The sequence below is a fragment of the Lissotriton vulgaris genome, chromosome 1_2 (assembly GCF_964263255.1).
Source record: "Lissotriton vulgaris chromosome 1_2, aLisVul1.2, whole genome shotgun sequence".
NCBI lineage: Eukaryota > Metazoa > Chordata > Amphibia > Caudata > Salamandridae > Lissotriton > Lissotriton vulgaris.
In genome coordinates, this window is record NC_141686.1 from 105,883,013 (window position 1) to 105,902,544 (window position 19,532).

The 19,532-nt window shown below is 47.0% G+C and overlaps 1 protein-coding gene across 1 annotated transcript in view; it reads left to right on the forward strand.

Annotated features, from left to right (window-relative positions):
• LRP6 (LDL receptor related protein 6) overlaps nucleotides 1-19,532 on the forward strand; it is a 1,045,411-nt gene that overhangs the window by 767,363 nt on the left and 258,516 nt on the right. Inside the window, exon 17 of the mRNA XM_086952928.1 lies at nucleotides 1,743-1,868. Within this exon, the coding sequence (XP_086809054.1) occupies nucleotides 1,743-1,868 (126 nt within the window). The remainder of the gene's footprint in view (nucleotides 1-1,742; nucleotides 1,869-19,532) is intronic.

Here is a 19,532-nt window from a genome sequence, read left to right on the forward strand (position 1 = left end):
TGTGACAAAACCCTTCCCCCGGCCCCCCTCCCCTCCCACCCCTCCCCCAGAGTTTTATATAGCGTGCACTTGACTTGAAGGTTTCATGTATTGGAGCGCTTTACATAAGCACCAGTTGCGTTGCACAAGGACACATTCATTTAAGTTAGGCACGGGGAGATTAAGTGATTTGCTCAGAATCACAGGATGTTGAGCGTCCTTCCCGAGACTCTAACCCGGTTCCCCGGATTTGAGATCCACTGCCCTAGCTGTTAGGCCACATCCTTTTTTCCAGCTTATGCCTTCCACTAGCACAGTCCAAGCCGCTCTTCAAGTGATTGCTATGAGGCAGCAGGCTTGTAAAAAGTACATGAACGATGCAGAAGTGGCACTGTCATCATTATATTGAACGGTCTTGCTTAACAAAACACTGCTTCTGTAATTTGTCAGTGCAGAGGGAAATCTGTCCTATGCTGTTTTGGCTAGTGTGTCAAGCGGGGGGTCCTATTAATAAAATGAACTACTTCACCAACTGCCCATGTAGACTAAAGCCTCCATTCTCTACCCAGTCCCACCCCTACTTTGGGTGGGTGATGTGTATCTCTTGACCCGAGCGTCAGTCTTAGTTGTAAATGAAGGTTCCATGTAAGTGTGAATGATGAGGTCTTGATGTTACATGAATGTAGCACTCAATGAAGGTACCCTCTGTTTGTGCAAAGTGCCAGTGCTTTGTTAAGTCACATTTGAGTGAGTTAAATGTAAACATCCATATCCTGCTCAGCCCAACATCAACATCTGGGCTTTCCTTTAGCATCAGTGTTACGCATGACACTGCATTAAAGTTAACAGTTTCTGACTGTTGATGCTATTGTATAGCCAAAGGCATAAAGTACAGCAATAGTGCAGGGCCCAGGACAGACATTCCAGGTGCGATTGTAATGACCCTTTTTCGACCCAGCCCTTACTTTGTGAGTAGTGTCAAGCCAAATCCAGCTGAGTGTGACAGCGAGGGGCGTAGATATCTTTTCGTTTTCAACTTTAGCTCTTATGGAAATGTTCTGTTCTCTGAGACTGATCCCCTTGATTGTGGTATAGTTTGAACCATCTCTGACTTTTACTGTTGTGAAGATAGTCCAAGTTACAAGTGTGACTGAGCCATTACCCATAATCATTAAACAGTCCCTAGTAGGAACTAATTTGTCCAGCACAGCAGATATTCAAGATTTTGTGGTAGCTGTACTTCCAGAAAACCTGGACTGCATCTATATTTCATGAGATTAGAGCTAAAAAGTGGTATATTTGGGTGTCAACCGTTTGGGCACTAGCCTTTAGCCCACCACCAGTAGTTCCCCTTTTCAAACATTTGACTTTGGAGCAGTCCCAGATCTTTACCCCATCTGTGTCCAATGTGTTTCATTGGCCTCCAGAATTAGGAATAAGACTTGATCACAGGGAACACAGTTCACATTTGGGTTTTGGGTATGTAATATATTTGGATTCAGGATCAGGTAATCAGCACCGCTATTAATAAACTTGTATGCTCTTAATATGTTGTTTAGAGATGACCAATTATTGATTGAAAAACTGCACTATACTGTTAGAACAAACATTTATATTTGCAAATTAAGAGTAACCACACAGAATGCTACTTCATTTGTTTTCTGACAAGCTACTTGGATTGTAACACTTCAGTATCGCACACTAAATATAAGTTGGGCTTAATATCCACTGTAGCTATCAACTTTCTTCTCACCCCTCTGCAGAAGAACATCCATGTTCACAGGATAATGGGGGATGTTCCCATGTCTGTATTGTAAAAGGAGACGGGACCACTCGCTGCTCCTGCCCTGTACATTTGGTTCTGCTGCAAGACGAGCTCTCTTGTGGAGGTAAGAACTTGAAGATCTTTTCTTATGTACACTGCAATGTATGAAGGTCATGGCATGTAATGAGCTCTTTGTAGCGTGGATCTTTTCTGGATTCACATGCTGTGCATTATTCCGCCTAATGGTTGAGTCTGGAATTGTTGTATTTCCCCCTTTTTTTTCTGTTAGTGGGCATCAACGTACCACCATTTGGGGCCTTCTTGTGATGTTGTTGTGCTTCCTCCGCAAGCTTCCACCTTTGGTCGCTATCGTCAGATTCTGTTTTTTCCGCCGTTGGGTCTCAATCGATACAGAAGGAGCTCCAAGATTTGGAGAGACGAATCGATGAAAATTGGTTAAAAAAGATCTTCATCTAAGACTATTCAGGGTACCGGACTTCAAACCAAGGTGCCGGAGGCTGCCGAGAGGGGAAACAACCTTGTCAACGACCGGAAAACAATGCGTGTATAAGGGTCTCGCTGTGAGTGGTAATTGACAAAACACAGTTAAAGTCTTGCCAGAATTGGCATCACAAGTACGCCCATAAGGACCAACATCCAGCCTGCAACCTCTGCTTACTAGTGGATCACCGAAGTGAAGATTGCAAAGTGTGTTATGCATTCACCCCAAAAACTTTGAGGGTAGGAGAGACAGAGAAGAGCCAACCACAGCATGCAGGGGCAGAGCACAGCGTCATTGCTACGGCACCTGGGCCTCTCAAGTGCGGAAGAGGACAATGTCACAAAAGGTCCAGAAGGAAACACGGACATGGACACCCAAGTCGTCGAGGTTGAAAAGAAAACTTTGAGGTAGGTATGAGAACTGTCATCCTTGAAGAAACTAGACAAGTCCCGAAAAAATTGACTCACGGGTCTTGAAGGGAGCCTCTGTGTCGAAGCACTCGATGTCCGCAGTTGCATCCCGAGAGAAACACGCTGTAGGATCCTTAGGCAAGGACTCCAAAACGGCTAAGACCCAGACACAAATCCAAGACGTCCAAGGACGGTAAAGATAAGGACGCATCGACATCGAAGCAAAAGAGGTCAAAACCCGGAAAACACGGCCCGACACCGGCATCAGCAGTAAAGGCGAAGAGGTACGCAGAAGGTCTTGACGCTGAAACGCACGCTTCGGAGTGATGGGACTCTGTCCTTTAAATAGGGCTTCCCAGTGAGAGATTAAATAAATGTAAAACATATTAAACTGTCTTGCTTGTGTATAGGATGTTTTAGGCGCCAGTTGATTGGCGAGACCCACAGATATTTCAGTGTTTTCTACTTCCTCACCGGACATTGGTATCTACAAAAAAAGTCTTAAAAAAAGCAGCAGAAACCTATATAGTACAGCTGGAAGAGGAAACACTCCAGTCATGTTTTTTGCTCAAAACTTTGATGCTTACACAATCAAGGAACCAATTCCTTCATATGCTGCCAAGTGTGCTAGACCAAGGTACGTATGCATTTAAGGAGCCTGCCACATGTAAGGCAGTCATGCCTTGATGGATAAAAAATAAAGACAACGAAATAGCAAGTGTAAAAGTGCCCTCTTTCTCCATGGTTGCCCCACTTTTTGCTGAACTGCTGATGCACCTTGACTGAGTGTGCTCTGGGCTCCTGCCAATCAGGTACCCAGGGCCTATGTTCTTTCCCTAAAACTGCATTGAAGACCAAACCCAATTGGCCCTCTATGGCCATAGGTCAGTCCCTGGTAAATGGTACCACAGGTACCCAGGGCACTGTGACCAGGGAAGGCCTCTAAGGGCTGTAGCACTTACTGTGCTACCCTTACAGGCCCTGTACCTTTACACTCACACACTGCCTTTGCAGGAGGCATATTTTGGTGCAGAACAAAGTGATGAGTCGACATGGCACACATCCCTGTGTGCCATGCCTACAGCACACTGCCCTGGCATAGATCAGCCACCCCTCTAGCTGGGTGTACTATGAGTGGTGAGGGAACAGGTGCATGAGCCCTGTACCTCTACAGTGTCTAAGCCAATTCTTATGTGAAGAAGACTCTGGACTCCCAGAGTCTATACACGGTGTACCGCATTAAAGGACAACTAACTGTTGTCTCCCAATCTTTTACAATATTTTGGAACAATAAACCAAATGGACTCAATTGTCAATTGTCATTCAAAACTCAATTCATTCATTATATGAACATTTTAGCAAAACAATGTGATTGTTGCAAAAAGAAATGATGAACATAATCAACAATTTCAACAAGACAAATCTGAAGTATTTCATACAATCTTTTAGGTGTCACTGAGCAATTGTACAATGAGGTAAGTGCTGGTTTAACAAAACGAAAATCCCAAATCCCAATGCATTTCGGGTTCCTATATTTTGAACCCTTCGTCAGAGGAGCACAATAAAAGACCAAACAATAAACATATTTTTGAAAATCCGCTAAATCCTCCAATTGTTATCATCATCCGCAGGAAGCCTACAACACAAAAGTTGACTGCTGTCAGTTTTAAATGGTATGCTAAGTCATACCCAAAAATCCTCACCTTTTACAAAGTGATAAAATAGAATTCGCACTCATGTGAAAAATGAGACATGCTTGGAAATGAGATGAGATTGAAAGAAGAGTGTGAAAAGGTATGAAATTCCCCAAAAACTTGAGAATTATATATGGTAATTCTCGTGAATTGTGCTTAATGTAAAGTGATGCTATAATGGAATGTGACATCCATGCTGTGATACGCAAGTGAAATCTACCTTAACCCCATCGGGTTAAATAAGCTGTATATTTACCCGTATCTGAAGGCAATGAAACAGAAGAAAAAGTAAAACTCAGAGTGGTTTAACTACACGTCAATAAAAGACATGTGATGGTTCTTTCTGGAGGATAAAAGAACACAGTTTCACTTGTCTAGCTGCTGAGTAAACTCTAGGATATTCGAGAGGTTATAGTGATAGACCGCTTACCAGTAATCTGTGTCTATACGAGCGATACAATCTTCGTATATTATAGTGTGTTTGGTATCTGTCACTGAATTTGGCCTCAATTATTGTACCAAATGAAAAGATAAATATAAGGAACTGATGTAAATGAAATTGAGAGAAAGCGGTAACTGCAAAAATAATGCAAAAGAAGTAACAGAATGTTACCTTCGATCTCGGGTCCGTGCTCGTATTCTATGTACACGCTTCCGCATACGAAAGACGCTATCCCAGTGTCCTTTGCCATTTTAAAGGGGTATCATCACCGATAATGAGAGGTCTAAGCGGGGTTCGATTCCCGCGGTTACAAATGCGGGACTAACTCCGATACCAAAATAAAGAAATGGTAACTACTAAATTAATGTCACAAAATTAGTGCCACAAAATTGGTATGAGGGTAACAGAATGTTAGCTTAGATCTAGGATCCGTGCTAGTATTCACTGTATGTACTTACGCATGTGAGAGACGCTATCCCAAAATCCTTGACCGTTTTAAAGGGGTGTTCTCTGTATGTGTTTACGCATGCGAGAGACGCTATCCCAAAATCCTTGAACGTTTTAAAGGGGTATCATCACTGATAATCAGAATTCTGAACAGGGTTGAAATCCCACAGTTGCAAAAAAACGGGACTAGATACGGTACCAAGATAAATGTGCTATTAACCAGGGAGATTGTAATTGTGAAATATATGTATGAAAAGACAAGATAGATGTTGCATGTTGGTGAAAAGGTATGGTGCCCTGATGTATATGTTGATGTATCGCGATGGGCAATGCTTAGAGAGTAAACATGTGACCACTCAAATATAGGTCAATTAGAAATGGAGACTAGAAGAGTTATGAAAATCATGAATGATGTTGTGACCTCTGTAAATTACTCATAAAAGTGAAAAAAGGGAGGGTGATAGGGGTCTACTCACTCCATACTACGGTAGCACGCGTACACACACGCAATTATAGATTACAGATAACATTGAGGTTCACTAAATCAAATTAGGTGTGCAGTAACACTCAACCTTCTTTTCGCATTAAGCCAATTCTTAGACATTGTAGGTTCAGTAATGCCATAAAGAGTATATGTTGCTGGGAGTTTATCATTACGAACTCCACAGTAGCATAATGGCTTTACTGATAACTGAGAAGTTTGGCATCTAATTTCTCAGCACATTAAACCAACACTGATGCCAGTGTGGGATTTAATGAAAAATGCACACAGAGGGCATCTTAGAGATGCCCAGTGAAAACGACCTACCACTAGTGTCCAGGCTGGGTGGCTGCTCGCCAGCTCCCACCACCAGACATGTTTCTGGACCTCTGGGTTGAGGCCTGCTGCTCTCGGGGGTCTGAAACGATGCACATCCTGGGACGAGGTGCCAAGCTTTCTCCCCCAGGATTGGCAGGGTTCACGAAGGGGAAGCTTCAAAGGCTTGCCACCTTAGTGACCTTCCCCAGGCGTATTGCGGCTCTCAGGAACTGGCCCCACCGGGTCTGACCTCCACTTTGTGCGGGTGAATCGGCAGGAAAAACGAGTGAGGCAGAGAGGTGTGCCCATCTTTGCCAACCCCTCCCCTTCAATGCCCCAATTGAAAAACCAGATCCGAAACAAAAGCTTTTGTATATCCATTCACAGACTGGCCATATCTCCACTAAAGTGACTCTGAAAGGAAGGGCTGATGTAGATCACATCCCTTTAAAGAAGAGATCTGTTGGAACTAACCCTTCCCCTCCTCTTCCTTCACCTATTCTACCTTCATCACCATCTTCCCCTCAGCTTCAACCAATTTCACCTGAATATTTACCACCACATACACCTGACAACCAGGCTGATGGGGATGATGATCAGGATAGGGATGATGATCAGCCAAGACGCATGGGACGATTATAACACCAATACGCAAACAGGCAATGATCTTGACCTGTACCTGTTAGAAATTGGAGTCTCTAGTTGGCAGAGGTAGGTACCTTTGACCAAATAGGGACTCTTGCTTCTAGTCAGGGTAAGGGGGATACACTCTCTAGATAACCCCTGTTCACCCCCTTGGTATCTTGGCACGAGCAGACAGGCGTATCCCAAAGGCAATGTGTTAAAGTATTTGTACCAACACTCACAGTAACATAGTGAAAGCACCACAAATGGACACCAAACCAGTTTGGAAAAATAAAATATCTTTATCTAAACTACACAAGACCAAATAGACAAAAATCCAACATACAGTTACTTAGTAGAATGTCTTTAAAAAGGTTGTTGCAAAAATAAACTTGTAGATGATAAAAGCGACACTTTAGTCCCAAGGTACCTAGGATGCTTACCGCAAAAGAAACAAAAGGGGCGCAGAGAAGGAGATGCGCTGATTCTTCCTGCGCTCCGGTTCCAATGCAACAAGATGGCGCCTCGATGCATTACGACAATCTGGTACGATGCGACAAAATGGCGTCTGTTGAGATGCAACAACGTAGAGGCAGTGTGTGCACGCCCGACGGCTGTGCGGCGAACTCAGTGGTTTTCTGAGCCGTGACATGCCCTGCGACACGCTTCCCCAGTAATGCGACAACACCCTCGGTGACGACTATACGTTTTTCCGTTGCTGCAGCAGCAGCTCGCTTCCTCGGCGATGCGACGGCCCTGCCACATGCTTCTCCGATGATGCAACAGCACCCTCTGTGGCGACAGCATACTCATCCGGTGATGCTACGGCGAGCACTGGTGTCACGCTCCTCTCTCGTTGCGTCGCGCTTCCGGCTCTCAACAGCAAAAAGCCATCACACACAGTTACAGGCCCTTCTGGCAGACTGGAACTCCCAGCAAGGAAGTTCAGGGAAGCTGGGGGTGAACTCCTTTTGGCCTGGGACTTCAGAAACAGGAAGCCAGCTCTTCTCAGGCTCTTGGAGACTTTTCTTTAGATGGATATAGCACACAGCAAAGTCATTCTTCAAGCAGGGGACACAGCAAAGTCCCTTGATTCTCTCCTCAGCAGAAACCGCAAACTGCAGGCCAACCTCAGACACACAGCAAGGGCAGTACTTCCCCTCAGTCTGACCTCTTTGGGAACAGGTTCCTCTTGATCACGAAGTAGTCTAACTTTCCGGGGTTTCAGCTCTCATATTTATACCCCAAAAGTCGTTGTTCTCTGTGTGTGAGGGGTCCTGCCTCCAGTCCAAACCAGTTCTGGGTGCACTCTGCCAGTGTAAAACTTCTTCCTTTGTGAGTGTGGGCCAGGGCCATCTAACACACCGCAGGAGGTGGAGCCAGCATTGTGGAAGGCAGGAACAGCCTTATTCAGTTCCAGGTGCTACACCTCCCACCACTCCAAATGCAGATAGGTCTATTCAGCCTAGTCCTGACTCACCCAGACTCTGGGAGCCACCCCAGCCCCTGTCACTCTCAAACCAGACAGTCAATCCACAAACAGGCAGAGGCACACAGAAAGGTTGAACCAGAAAACAGCCACTTTCTAAAAGTGCTATTTTCAAACACAGAATTTAAAAACCATCCTTCCTAAAATGTGTTATTAAATTCTGAGTTCGGGAATACCAGATTCCAATTTTCCATCTTGCTCATATGGGAAGATATCGCCCTGTGGTACTGCAACAAACAGGGCGCGGTGGGGTCTTGGACCATATGTCAGGAGGCTCTCCACCTCTGAACATGGCTGGAACAGCAGTGCATTTCCTTTGTTGTTCAACACCTGGCAGGTTCACTGAATGCCAGGGCGGACGAACTCTGCCCCAGGTGCATAATGGATCACTAAAGGCAACTTCACTTGGACGTGGCGCAGGGTCTCTTTCGACAGTGGGGAGAGCCTTAGTTGGATCTATTTGCCGCCGAAGAGGACGTGCAATGCCAGCAGTTCTGCGTGTTGGAATTTCCAAGGCAGCACTCGCTAGGTGACGCTTTTTGTCGTGAGTGGAGTTGCGATCTGTTGTACGACTTTCCGCCTATACCTCTTCTGCCCAGAGTGCTGAAGAAGATCAGGCACGACTGGACCCAAGTCATTTCTTTGGCTCCGGACTGGGCTCGAAGATTTTGGTATCCCAAGCTACTCAGTATGATGATCGATCCCCTGATCCGACTGCCTCTTCAGGAGGATCTTCTGTCGCAGCAGCAGGGGACGGTCTTCCACACGAACCTGTCCACTCTCCACCTCTTTGCGTGGAGATTGAGAGGCGGCAGTTGTTTCCTTTCGACTTTCCTCCTGAAGTCTGTGATGTCATTCTGGCAGCCAGGTGTCCCTCCACTAAGTTGGTATACGCCTGTAGGTGGAATATATTTGTGGCATGGTGCACAGAAAAGGCTATGGATCTCCTTTCTGCCTCTTTCAGAAGTTCTTCGGTTCCTTCTTTCTTTGGCCCAGCAGGGCTCTTCTCTGGACACTATCAGGGCTACCTTTCTGCTATTTAGGCCTTTCTCAGGCTCCCTGATCAGCCCTCTCTTTTCAAGTCCCATGTTGCAAATTTGAATTTAAAATTATTTATAAAGCGCTCGTTCGCCAGCGGCTTCATGGCGCTACAACTTGCAGAAAACAAGACAGAAAGGCAAATGCAAAGTAAAGGAATTCAAGCTGCAGGAGGGCGGTTAGTTGAAGGCTTTGGTGAACAAGTAAGCTTTGAGCTGTTTTCTGAACTGAGGATAAAGAGTTGAGGCTCTGAGCTCAGGAGGCAGGGAGTTCCAGAGGAGTGGAGCAAGGGTCGCAAATTTCGAGCCTCCCCATTTCTTCCTCCGGAATCGCGGGACAGTGAGAAGGGATTGGGTGGATGAACGTAGTTCTCTGGTAGGGCCATAGGGTATGATCTCAGAAGAGGCGGCCATTAAACTAATCGGACCCGAGGAGCCCGGTGCGGCAGCAGCACCTACCGGACCGAGTGGGACCCTGCCAGCTGTCTCCCCCCGCCGCCGCAGCTCCTGACATTGCGCTGCGGCAGCCGAGCGGGGGAGACTACAATCCCCAGCCTGCCTTGCGGCAGGAAGCCGCGGGAACCTAATTCCGCGCCAGGAGGCGCTACTAAATTCCCAACAGTCCAGGGGAGCGGGCGGCCATTAAACTAATCGGACCCGAGGAGCCCGGTGCGGCAGCAGCACCTACCGGACCGAGTGGGACCCTGCCAGCTGTCTCCCCCCGCCGCCGCAGCTCCTGACATCGCGCTGCGGCAGCCGAGCGGGGAAGACTACAATCCCCAGCCTGCCTTGCGGCAGGAAGCCGCGGGAACCTAATTCCGCGCCAGGAGGCGCTACTAAATCCCCAACAGTCCAGGGGAGCGGGCGGCCATTAAACTAATCGGACCCGAGGAGCCCGGTGCGGCAGCAGCACCTACCGGACCGAGTGGGACCCTGCCAGCTGTCTCCCCCCGCCGCCGCAGCTCCTGACATCGCGCTGCGGCAGCCGAGCGGGGGAGACTACAATCCCCAGCCTGCCTTGCGGCAGGAAGCCGCGGGAACCTAATTCCGCGCCAGGAGGCGCTACTAAATCCCCAACAGTCCAGGGGACCGGGCGGCCATTAAACTAATCGGACCCGAGGAGCCCGGTGCGGCAGCAGCACCTACCGGACCGAGTGGGACCCTGCCAGCTGTCTCCCCCCGCCGCCGCAGCTCCTGACATCGCGCTGCGGCAGCCGAGCGGGGGAGACTACAATCCCCAGCCTGCCTTGCGGCAGGAAGCCGCGGGAACCTAATTCCGCGCCAGGAGGCGCTACTAAATCCCCAACAGTCCCGCGTCGCGGGAGCGCGCGGGAGCGCCGGGCGAAGCCCGGGCAAAGGGCGGGCCCTCTACGGCCCTCATCGGACATAGGAGGACGGGGACGGGCTACACCTCTTGGCTGTTTGTTGAGGTAATTTTCCAACTTGTATTTCATAACCACATGCCCAAGTCCGTTGCAGGGGAAATGCCCAATACAATCCCAGATGACATTTTTGCACACTCACCATCTAACTTCCAATGGCTGGAGGACCTAAATAGTCTGTGCAAGGTCAAATATGTCCCAGCAGTACCCTCCCCCACGCGTAAACATAGCAGCCCACTATCATCTACAAGGGAGCCGAAATCTATACCTTTCAGGGCCATCCCTGCCAATAGGAAGATCGAGGGGGTCAAAGATAACGGGAGTCTTACGAAAGGCCAAACACCTGATAAACTTTCTGTAAGTTCAATTCCACCTTCAAATAATTCTTCTCCTACTGTGCCACCTGTTGCTCATCTGGACGATTTGCTACCATCTCCCCAGCAGGCTCTTCTGTCCATGATTGAGCAAATGCTGAAATCTTTAATACACCCCTTGATGGATAAAATCAATACACTAGAGTATAAGCTCACGGGGCTGGAGAGCTCCATTGGATCCTTCTTGAAACCATCAGCCCATGTCGCTACAACTGACTCCTCGCCGACAACCACCCTTACAAATCTATCTAACCCAATTACTCCTCAGGATGCGGCGCTTATTCAACTCTCAACCACCACTTCCATGTTGCCCACCAAACCCAAAGGCCCCCTGAAAGTGACAACACCACGCCATATTCCACCTAAACATGTGCGAACCACCCACATACATTTACCGCCAGAAGCAGCGCCTTTTGTAATAGTTCTATCGGGAGTCCCTGAACTAACAAAAGGCAAAACTGAGAGTCACACTGAACTTATGAACAAGGTCAAGTTCTGGTTATCAAAAAACAGACCTCTGCCTTACCATCTTGATGGCTGCATAATAAGTGTCCGGAGGGTGGGATGGCTGGGACCCCTTAAGAAAGACATTTTGGGGGATCTGATCCTGATCCGATTTAGGAGCAGACACATTGTGCCATACCTGCAGACTTGGCTACCTCAAAATGAAGATGGTCTTATTTCTATTTGGGATCTATATGACTTTTATCCTTACATGCCCTATAATCTTTCATCTAGTACACGGGGCTTTGATAACATCCATGTGGGCAGAGGAACCCATTTAAGCAATGGCAATAGTTTTTCACTGCCTACTAACTGTCCCAAACCGTCTTTTTACAGGCCTTCGTATCATAATTACTAAATCTTTTGGACTACTAAATCTTTTGGATTATTGAGACCTATAACGTTGCCTAAAGATAGTGTAAAGAACGTTTAATATGTTAACTGTGCAAATCTAAAACTAATAGGAGATTTATTTTAAAATGTTTTTAGAATGTATTGTTTTATTTGTCTGTATGCTTTTATGATTTTCATTCTCAAAATCGAATAAAGCTTTGTGATACTGATACTGATACTGATCTCAGAAGAGATAAAAGCCGGTGCCGTGCCCAGTCTCGCTTGGAAGGTGATAGAAGCCAGCTTGAACTGGACACGTTCACGAACTGGGAGCCAATGCAAAGATTTAAGAAGGGGGGTGACATGGTGGGATTTTGGTAGTTTGAACACCAGGCGCGCCGCCTGGTTCTGAATCTGCTGCAACCGCCTAAGGCTATATGCAGGTATACTAGCATATAGGGCGTTGCCGTAATCCAGGCGGGAGATGACCATTGCCAGGGTGATCAATTTCAAAGCGTGAAAAGAAAAGAAACGGGACACCTTGCGGATAGTGCGCAGTGAAAGAAAGGAAGAGGACACCACAGAACTAACCTGGGAGTGAAGGGTGAGCTGGGGATTGAGCTTGATGCCTAGAGTTTTTACTGAGGTGGAGGGGACAGGTGGAGAGCCGAGGGAAGGGGGCCAGAACAAAGGAGACCAGGGACTGGATGAACCACCCGTCAACACCAGCTCGGTCTTGTCTGGGCTGAGTTTAAGATGGTTGTGGTTCATCCAGTCTCGGATGTGGGTCATAGTAGATTGGAAGTTGGAGGTAGAGGACGGGAAAGAGGACAGGTTAAAGACAAGTTGGAGGTCATCCGCATAATTATATACGATGACCTCCATCTGCTGTAGTGACAAAATAAGAGGGGCGATGTAAAGGTTAAACAAAAGGGGTGAGAGGGAGGAACCTTGGGGAACCCCGCACTGAACTCTCTGGAAGTCCGCAGTAAAGTCACCCAGGCGAACTGCCTGGGTGCGGTCCCTCAGGAAGGAAGATAGCCATACCAGTGCGGTACCTCCGATCCCCGCCGCCTTGACACGGGAAAGTAAGATGGTATGATCAACCGTGTCAAAGGCGGCTGAGAGATCAAGAAGGACCAGGGCCTGGGTCTTGTTGGTATCCATTCCCTCCCTGAGGTTGTCGAGGACCGAAAGTACTACGGACTCCGTGGAGTGTGCGGGGCGGAAACCGGCCTGGCGGGGGGCTAAGACCCCATGCGTCTCCACAAAAGAGCTCAGAGTGCAGGTGACATGGCGCTCGAGCACTTTTGCCAAGAATGGCAAGAGGGAGATGGGGCGATAGTTGGCGGGGACCGAGGGGTCCGCGCCCGGTTTCTTAAGAATGGGGACGATGATTGCTGTTTTCAGAGGGGCGGGTACAACGCCCTGAGAAAGTGAACTGTTGAGGAGGTGAAGGGGGGGATCGGAGCAGGAAGAAAAAATGTGACGGAGAATGTGGGAGGGGCAAGGGTCTAGGGGGGAACCAGATTTGACTAAGGGTATTATCGAGGTCAGGGCTTCCTTAGTCAGGAGGGGGAGGGCATCAAGTTGTCCCTTGGGGGGGGGGGGGGGGGGGGGGGGCACTGAGGATCCACAAACGTAGGAGAAGGGGGAGGGATATTGGCTTTGATGGTGGCAATTTTTGGGATGAAAAAATTGTTAAGGGAGTGGCAGAGTTCCGGAGAAGGAGTGGGTTTCAAGGTAGTTCTGTCAGAGAATGCCAAGTTGTGCACAATCGAGAACATTTCCCTCGATTGGTTCTCCAATTCTTCAAAAGCATTACTCCTCTTTTCCATCCTATTCCTTTCGTAATGCCACAGTGGGACTTGAACCTGGTTCTTTCATATGTAATGTGCGTTCCCTTTGAACCTCTTCACAACTGTCCTCTTCGTCTGCTGACCTGAAGGCTTCTTTCCTGGTTTGCATCTCTTCTGCCAGCAGAGTGAGTGAGCTCCAGGCTCTTTCTTGTAAACCTCCTTTTCTATCTGTCCATCCGGACAAGGTTGTGCTCCGAACCCGTCCATCCTTTCTACCAAAGTTGTCACTGCCTTTCACATCGGTCAGACCATCATTTTGCCCACCTTCTTTCCGCCTCCGCATCCTTCCAGAGAGGAAGAGAGGCTCCACCGTCTGGACCCAAAAAGTGCGCTCTCATTTTACCTGAACCGCACACAACAATTTCGGGTGGAGGCCCAGCTCGTTGTTGGATACTTTGGCGCCAACACAGGTCTGGCCATACACAAGCGGACTATCTCCCGATGGATCGTCTTGTGTATTAAAGCCTGTTATTCTCTGGCTAAAAACGAGCCTAAGTGGGGGCTACATGCTCATTCCACCAGGGCGACTGCTGCCCCTACGGCGTTGGGACAAGACATCGGTCAGGCTGCTACATGGGCCTCGCTGCACACTTTTACTATGCTCTATTGCCTGGACAGCCAAGTCCAGAGAGATGGCTTCTTTGGCCGTTCTGTTCTCTGGGACTTTCTGGTGTGATCTTGGTTCGCAGTCCCACCTCCGGGGTTGGTAGTGCTTGGGTATCTATTCAAGGTAAGAAATCTATCGCTACATGTGTCTTTCAGATGAACAAGTTGCTTACCTTCTGTACCAATATATCTGTAAGAAACATTAGTTTGTGATCGATTCCTTACCGCCCTACCCATCCTCCCCGTTCTGCGAACTGATTTCTAGGGTTAAGGTCATCCCTTTCAGGGCCCTAGTTTTAATGCGCCAGTGGTCAGTATCTTGCATGGCTCTGCGTTCCTGGCGCCGAAAGTCGTGTACAGAACTGACGTCCGCGCGTAAGGGTGGCGTCTAAGTAGCTGCCGTGACATCTTTGCAACCACAACGCCACCTTCCGACTCGCAGGGGTACTGCTGACGAAAACTTTCCGGATAGTCTGATGCCTGGGGGTAATTCTAAGGTAATCAATCTATCACTAATGTTTCTTACAGATATATTGTTACCGAAGGTAAGTAACTTGTTCTTCGGGAAGGCCGTCTGGCCTAATAGTGTCGGCCCACCTCGCAGTCGATGGAATGGACTCAATTCAGATTCAGTCCTCGGTGCCACGTGAAGTATCCGCACACATACTCACACGAAGTGAGCAACTAGTGCTAGTCTCCGGAGCACAATGAACAAGACTGCAACGCGTGTAATTCTTTCTAGTCAAAGAAAAGGCTCCATGATTGTCTGGCTCGACATCGCAAAATGCAGACTCAAAATGCTGAATACATGCTGGACATCTTTAGTGAAGGATCTGAGGACGAATTTGACACACAAGGGGCAGAGGAAGAACAAGAAGAACTTGTGTCTATTCCTGAATCGGACTCAGAGATGGAAACTTGCTACAAGGCCAACGTCCAGTGAGTACTGAACACTCCTTGCCCCAAACTCCACAACAGCCCAAGCAAAAGGCCTCTGTTCCACCCAGTCTTCGGGCCAGGGTTGACACCGGGAAAATGTTTGACGCCCTGCCTTCTAGCTCGGCACCGAAACATGTAACTAAACCTTCCTGCTCTGGATAGAGTTGGTCAAAGGCAGACCCCGAGCCGAAACCTTCAGGCTCGAAGCTGAAAACTGCTTCGGAGCTGAAATCATTGATACTCAAATCAAAGATGACTTCGGAATCGAAAACTTCCGTGCCGAAAAGTCTCACCTTCCCAACACGGAAGTCCCCGGTGCTGAAACCGAAAAATGTTATTCCGATGCCGCAGGATCCGATTTTTGACGTCCCACACCGAAATCGAACCCAAAACAAAAGGAACATTATATAAATCCACATAGAGGTCGTGTCCTTTCTAAACTACCTCAGAAACGCTAACCTGAATCAGAGGACACTCTTTCATATTCTTTTAAGGAAGAAGAATATAGGTACTAACCCCTCTCCTTCTCCACTTTCCCCTGCACCACTATCTCCACCATTGGAGAATTTACTCATTACATCAACTAGATCACCACCACCACCTGATGACAGAGATGGGGGAAGGGGGCAACATTTTACCAATAGTCCCTGGAAGGATTACAACACTGATTCACCCACAAGCAACAACCCATATCTTTACCCTGCAAACCGTTCCCCTCCCGACGGTACTGTAGGATATCTAGAATTACTAGCTCTGGTAAAAGGGTAGCCGCTCTAGCAGCAAATCATTGGTGCATTACTAACACCCAGGCCCTACTAGCCAGGTATGATAGGGCACATTAGAGCTACTGTGCCAATATCTTCCAGATGAACACAAAGCAAAAGCTCAAGGTTTAGTGCAGGAAGTGAAGCTCATCTCTTAGTTCATCAATTAGATGTGCTTTCGATGCTTAGAACACCGCAGCTAGAGAGATCAACACCAGTGTATTATTAAGGAGGCATGCATGGTTCAACAGTCCATTTTAAATACTCCTTTCGACAAAGAGCATCTCTTCGGGCCCAAAGTAGATAAATTAGGAGGAAAAAATTAAAAAATATTCAAAAGTAGCCAAGTCCATGGGAGCTCTGCAGTCCCCTTCTAATTGTGACTCCTTTCGTCTCTCCTTCTATCATGACGGGTCAAAAATCATGTCCTCAGATGATGCTATCACCTCTTACAAAAGCAACAATCAATCTTCCTCTACAAGAGATTTCTTTAAAGGAGGGTACAGAGGTAACAACGATAAAGGTAGGTGCAAAGGTTCCAAACCACATAATTCCCCCTCCCCTAACAAGCAGTGACTTGCCTACACTTTCCCCTGATCATTTAACCCCTCGTGGGGAAACTTCTTCTACAATTTCTCCCTATTTGGCAATCTATCACCACAGATAAATGGGTGTTAGTAATTATCCAATATGGTTATTGCCTGGAGCTTACCAACAATCCTCCAAAAATTCCACCACGCTCCCACAAAATGTCACCAGAACATTCACACCTATTTAAACAGGAAGTCCAGTCTCTCTTGCTAAAAGGAGCCGTAGAGCCTGTACTGTTATAATATCAAGGGTCGGCTTGTACTCCCTATATTTTCTAATGCCCAAAAAGGACGGTTCCTTAAGACCTATTCTGGACCTCAGACAGCTAAACCACTACATACTGTCAGAGCATTCCCACCTGTTGACCCTTCAGCAAGTGCTCCCACTTCTACAGCAGGGCGACTTTGTCTACTCTAGACTTAAAGTACGCATATTTCCATATTCCAAGTCATCCCGCTCATCGAAAATACCTCAGATTCATGATAGTGGGTCACCATTACCAATTTAAAGTACTACCGTTTGGAGTCACCACTGGTCCCAGGGTATTTAACAAATGCCTGGCAATAGTCGCCGCTCATCTGAAAAGACAGCACATCCACGTCTTCCCATACCTGGACGACTGGCTTATCAAAGGCAGCACTTACCAAATGTGTCTCCAGCACATTCAAACCACTGTTCACTTACTTCACCAACTAGGATTTACAGTGAACGTGTTGAAATCTCACCTACGGCCTTCCAACTCACATACCTATCTGGGAGCCAAAATAAATGCTCAAAAAGCTCTGCCTCTTCCAATACATCCAGAATTCACAGTATTCTGTCCCTTCTCACTCCGTTTCAACCCAACCAATCCTTACCAGCAAGAGTATTCATGCAATTGCTTGGGATGATGGTGTCTTGTATTGTAATTGTTCCCCACTCAAGACTTCACATGCGCCCCCTTCAAGAATCCTTAGGAAGTCAGTGGAACCAGTCCCAGTGTCAGTTGACAGTGCTAACCGTAGACTCATCGCTCATTGGTTTGTGCGCTCACATACAGAATCACACAATCCAAGGGTTATGGAGTCTAAAGTACAAGAGTCTCCATAGAACTCACCTAGAGCTCCTGGCACTGTTTCTAGCGCTCAGAATTTTTCAAACTCACCTCATAGGCAAAGCAGTCCTAGTCCGCCCAGACAACATGTCAGTGATGTACTATATACAGAAACAAGGCTGGACACTCAATCTGTCACGCCTAGCACAAGCCATTTGGAAATGTGCTATACATCACATTTATCTCCTAGCAGAGCATCTTCCAGGAGTAAACAATCAGATTGCAAATTTTCTCAGCAGACACACAGCAAATCCATGAGTGGGAACTTCATCCCCAGATTCTCCTCCCCTACTTTCAGGAATGGGGTTTTCCTCACATAGACCTGTACGCCACGGCTCAAAATACAAAATGCCCAAGCTTCGCCTCCAGGTTCCTACACACACTCTCCAAAGGCAATGCCCTATGGATGTGGATGAACTGGTCATGGATTTTTGCTTATGCTTTTCCGCCTCTCCCACTCATTCCGTTGGTAGTTCGGAAGCTCAGACAAACATCCCTCAAACTGATTCTCATAGCTCTCACAGGGCCACTTCAGTCTTGGTTCACCACTCTGCTGGAGCTCTCAGTAGTTCCACACCAAAAGCGGCATCTCAACTCCAGTCTCCTCGCTCAGAGCCATGGAGAAATCAGGCATCCAAATCTCAAAGAACTCAATTTAGCAATTTGGCTCATGAATTCATAGTTTGGTTATTTACAATTACCACCAGACTCTTTGAATATCCTAAAAGAGGCTAGAAAGCCTACTACTAGGGCATGTGATGCAGAAAAATGGTAACGGTTTGAATAACAATAGCAATCCTCTTGATGCTTCAGTGCAAAACATAATCTGTTATCGCTTATATTTGCAGCAATCTGGACTAGCCTATACATCTATTCTATTGCATCTAGCAGCAGTAGCTGCCTACTTATAAAACAGAAAACACTTATCTCTATTCAGAGTACCAGTAATTAAAGCTTTTATGGCGGGATTAAAAAGAGTAATACCACCAAGAGTCCCACCTGCACCAATATGGAACTTAAACATAGTCCTTACTAGGTTATTGAGTCCACCTTTTGAACCAATGCACAGGTGTCAATTACAGTTCCTCTCATAGAAGATAGCTTTTCTCATCGCTATCACTTCACTAAGGAGAGTTAGTGAACTTCAGGCGTTACCTATTCAAGAACTTTCCTTTCAACTTGACAAAGTGGTTCTTCGAACCAATCCCAAATTTCTTCCTAAAGTAGTTTCTGCTTTCATATCAATCAGTTGAGTAACCTGTGTTATTTCCTCAACCTGATTCTGTAGCAGAACGAGCTCTACATACACTAGATGTTAGAAGAGCTCAACTATATTATGTAGAAAGAACAAGAATTTTGCAAGACAAAACTGAGTTTTGTTGCTTTGTTCCCACCGCACAAAGACAATCCCATATCTAAATAGGGCATTGCAAGATGAATCGTGAAATGTATCCAGACATGTTATATGAAAGCGAAAAGAACTTTGATAATAACCCCTGGAGTGCATTCCACTCGCAAAATAGAGGCTACTATGGCCTTCGTCGGGAATATTCCCCTAGCTGATATCCATAAGGCAGCAACATGGTCTAGACTGCACACATTCACCAAGCACTATTGTGTAGATGTGTTAGCGAGGCAACAAGTGTACATAGGCCAGGCAGTACTTAAAACACACTTTCAAACAACTGCAACAGGTTAGCCACCGCTTTGGGAGTATACTGCTGCATAGTCTATGCAAAGCATGTGAACTACAGCTCAAATGCCTCAAACGGATAATGTTACTACCTAGTAAGCATCTTTCTTGGCTTGCAAACTTCCGGTCCGGACCCAATACTAGATGGCAGGAGTATGCAACGCATGTGAATGTACAGCTCTACATGCCAAGAACAGATGCTTACT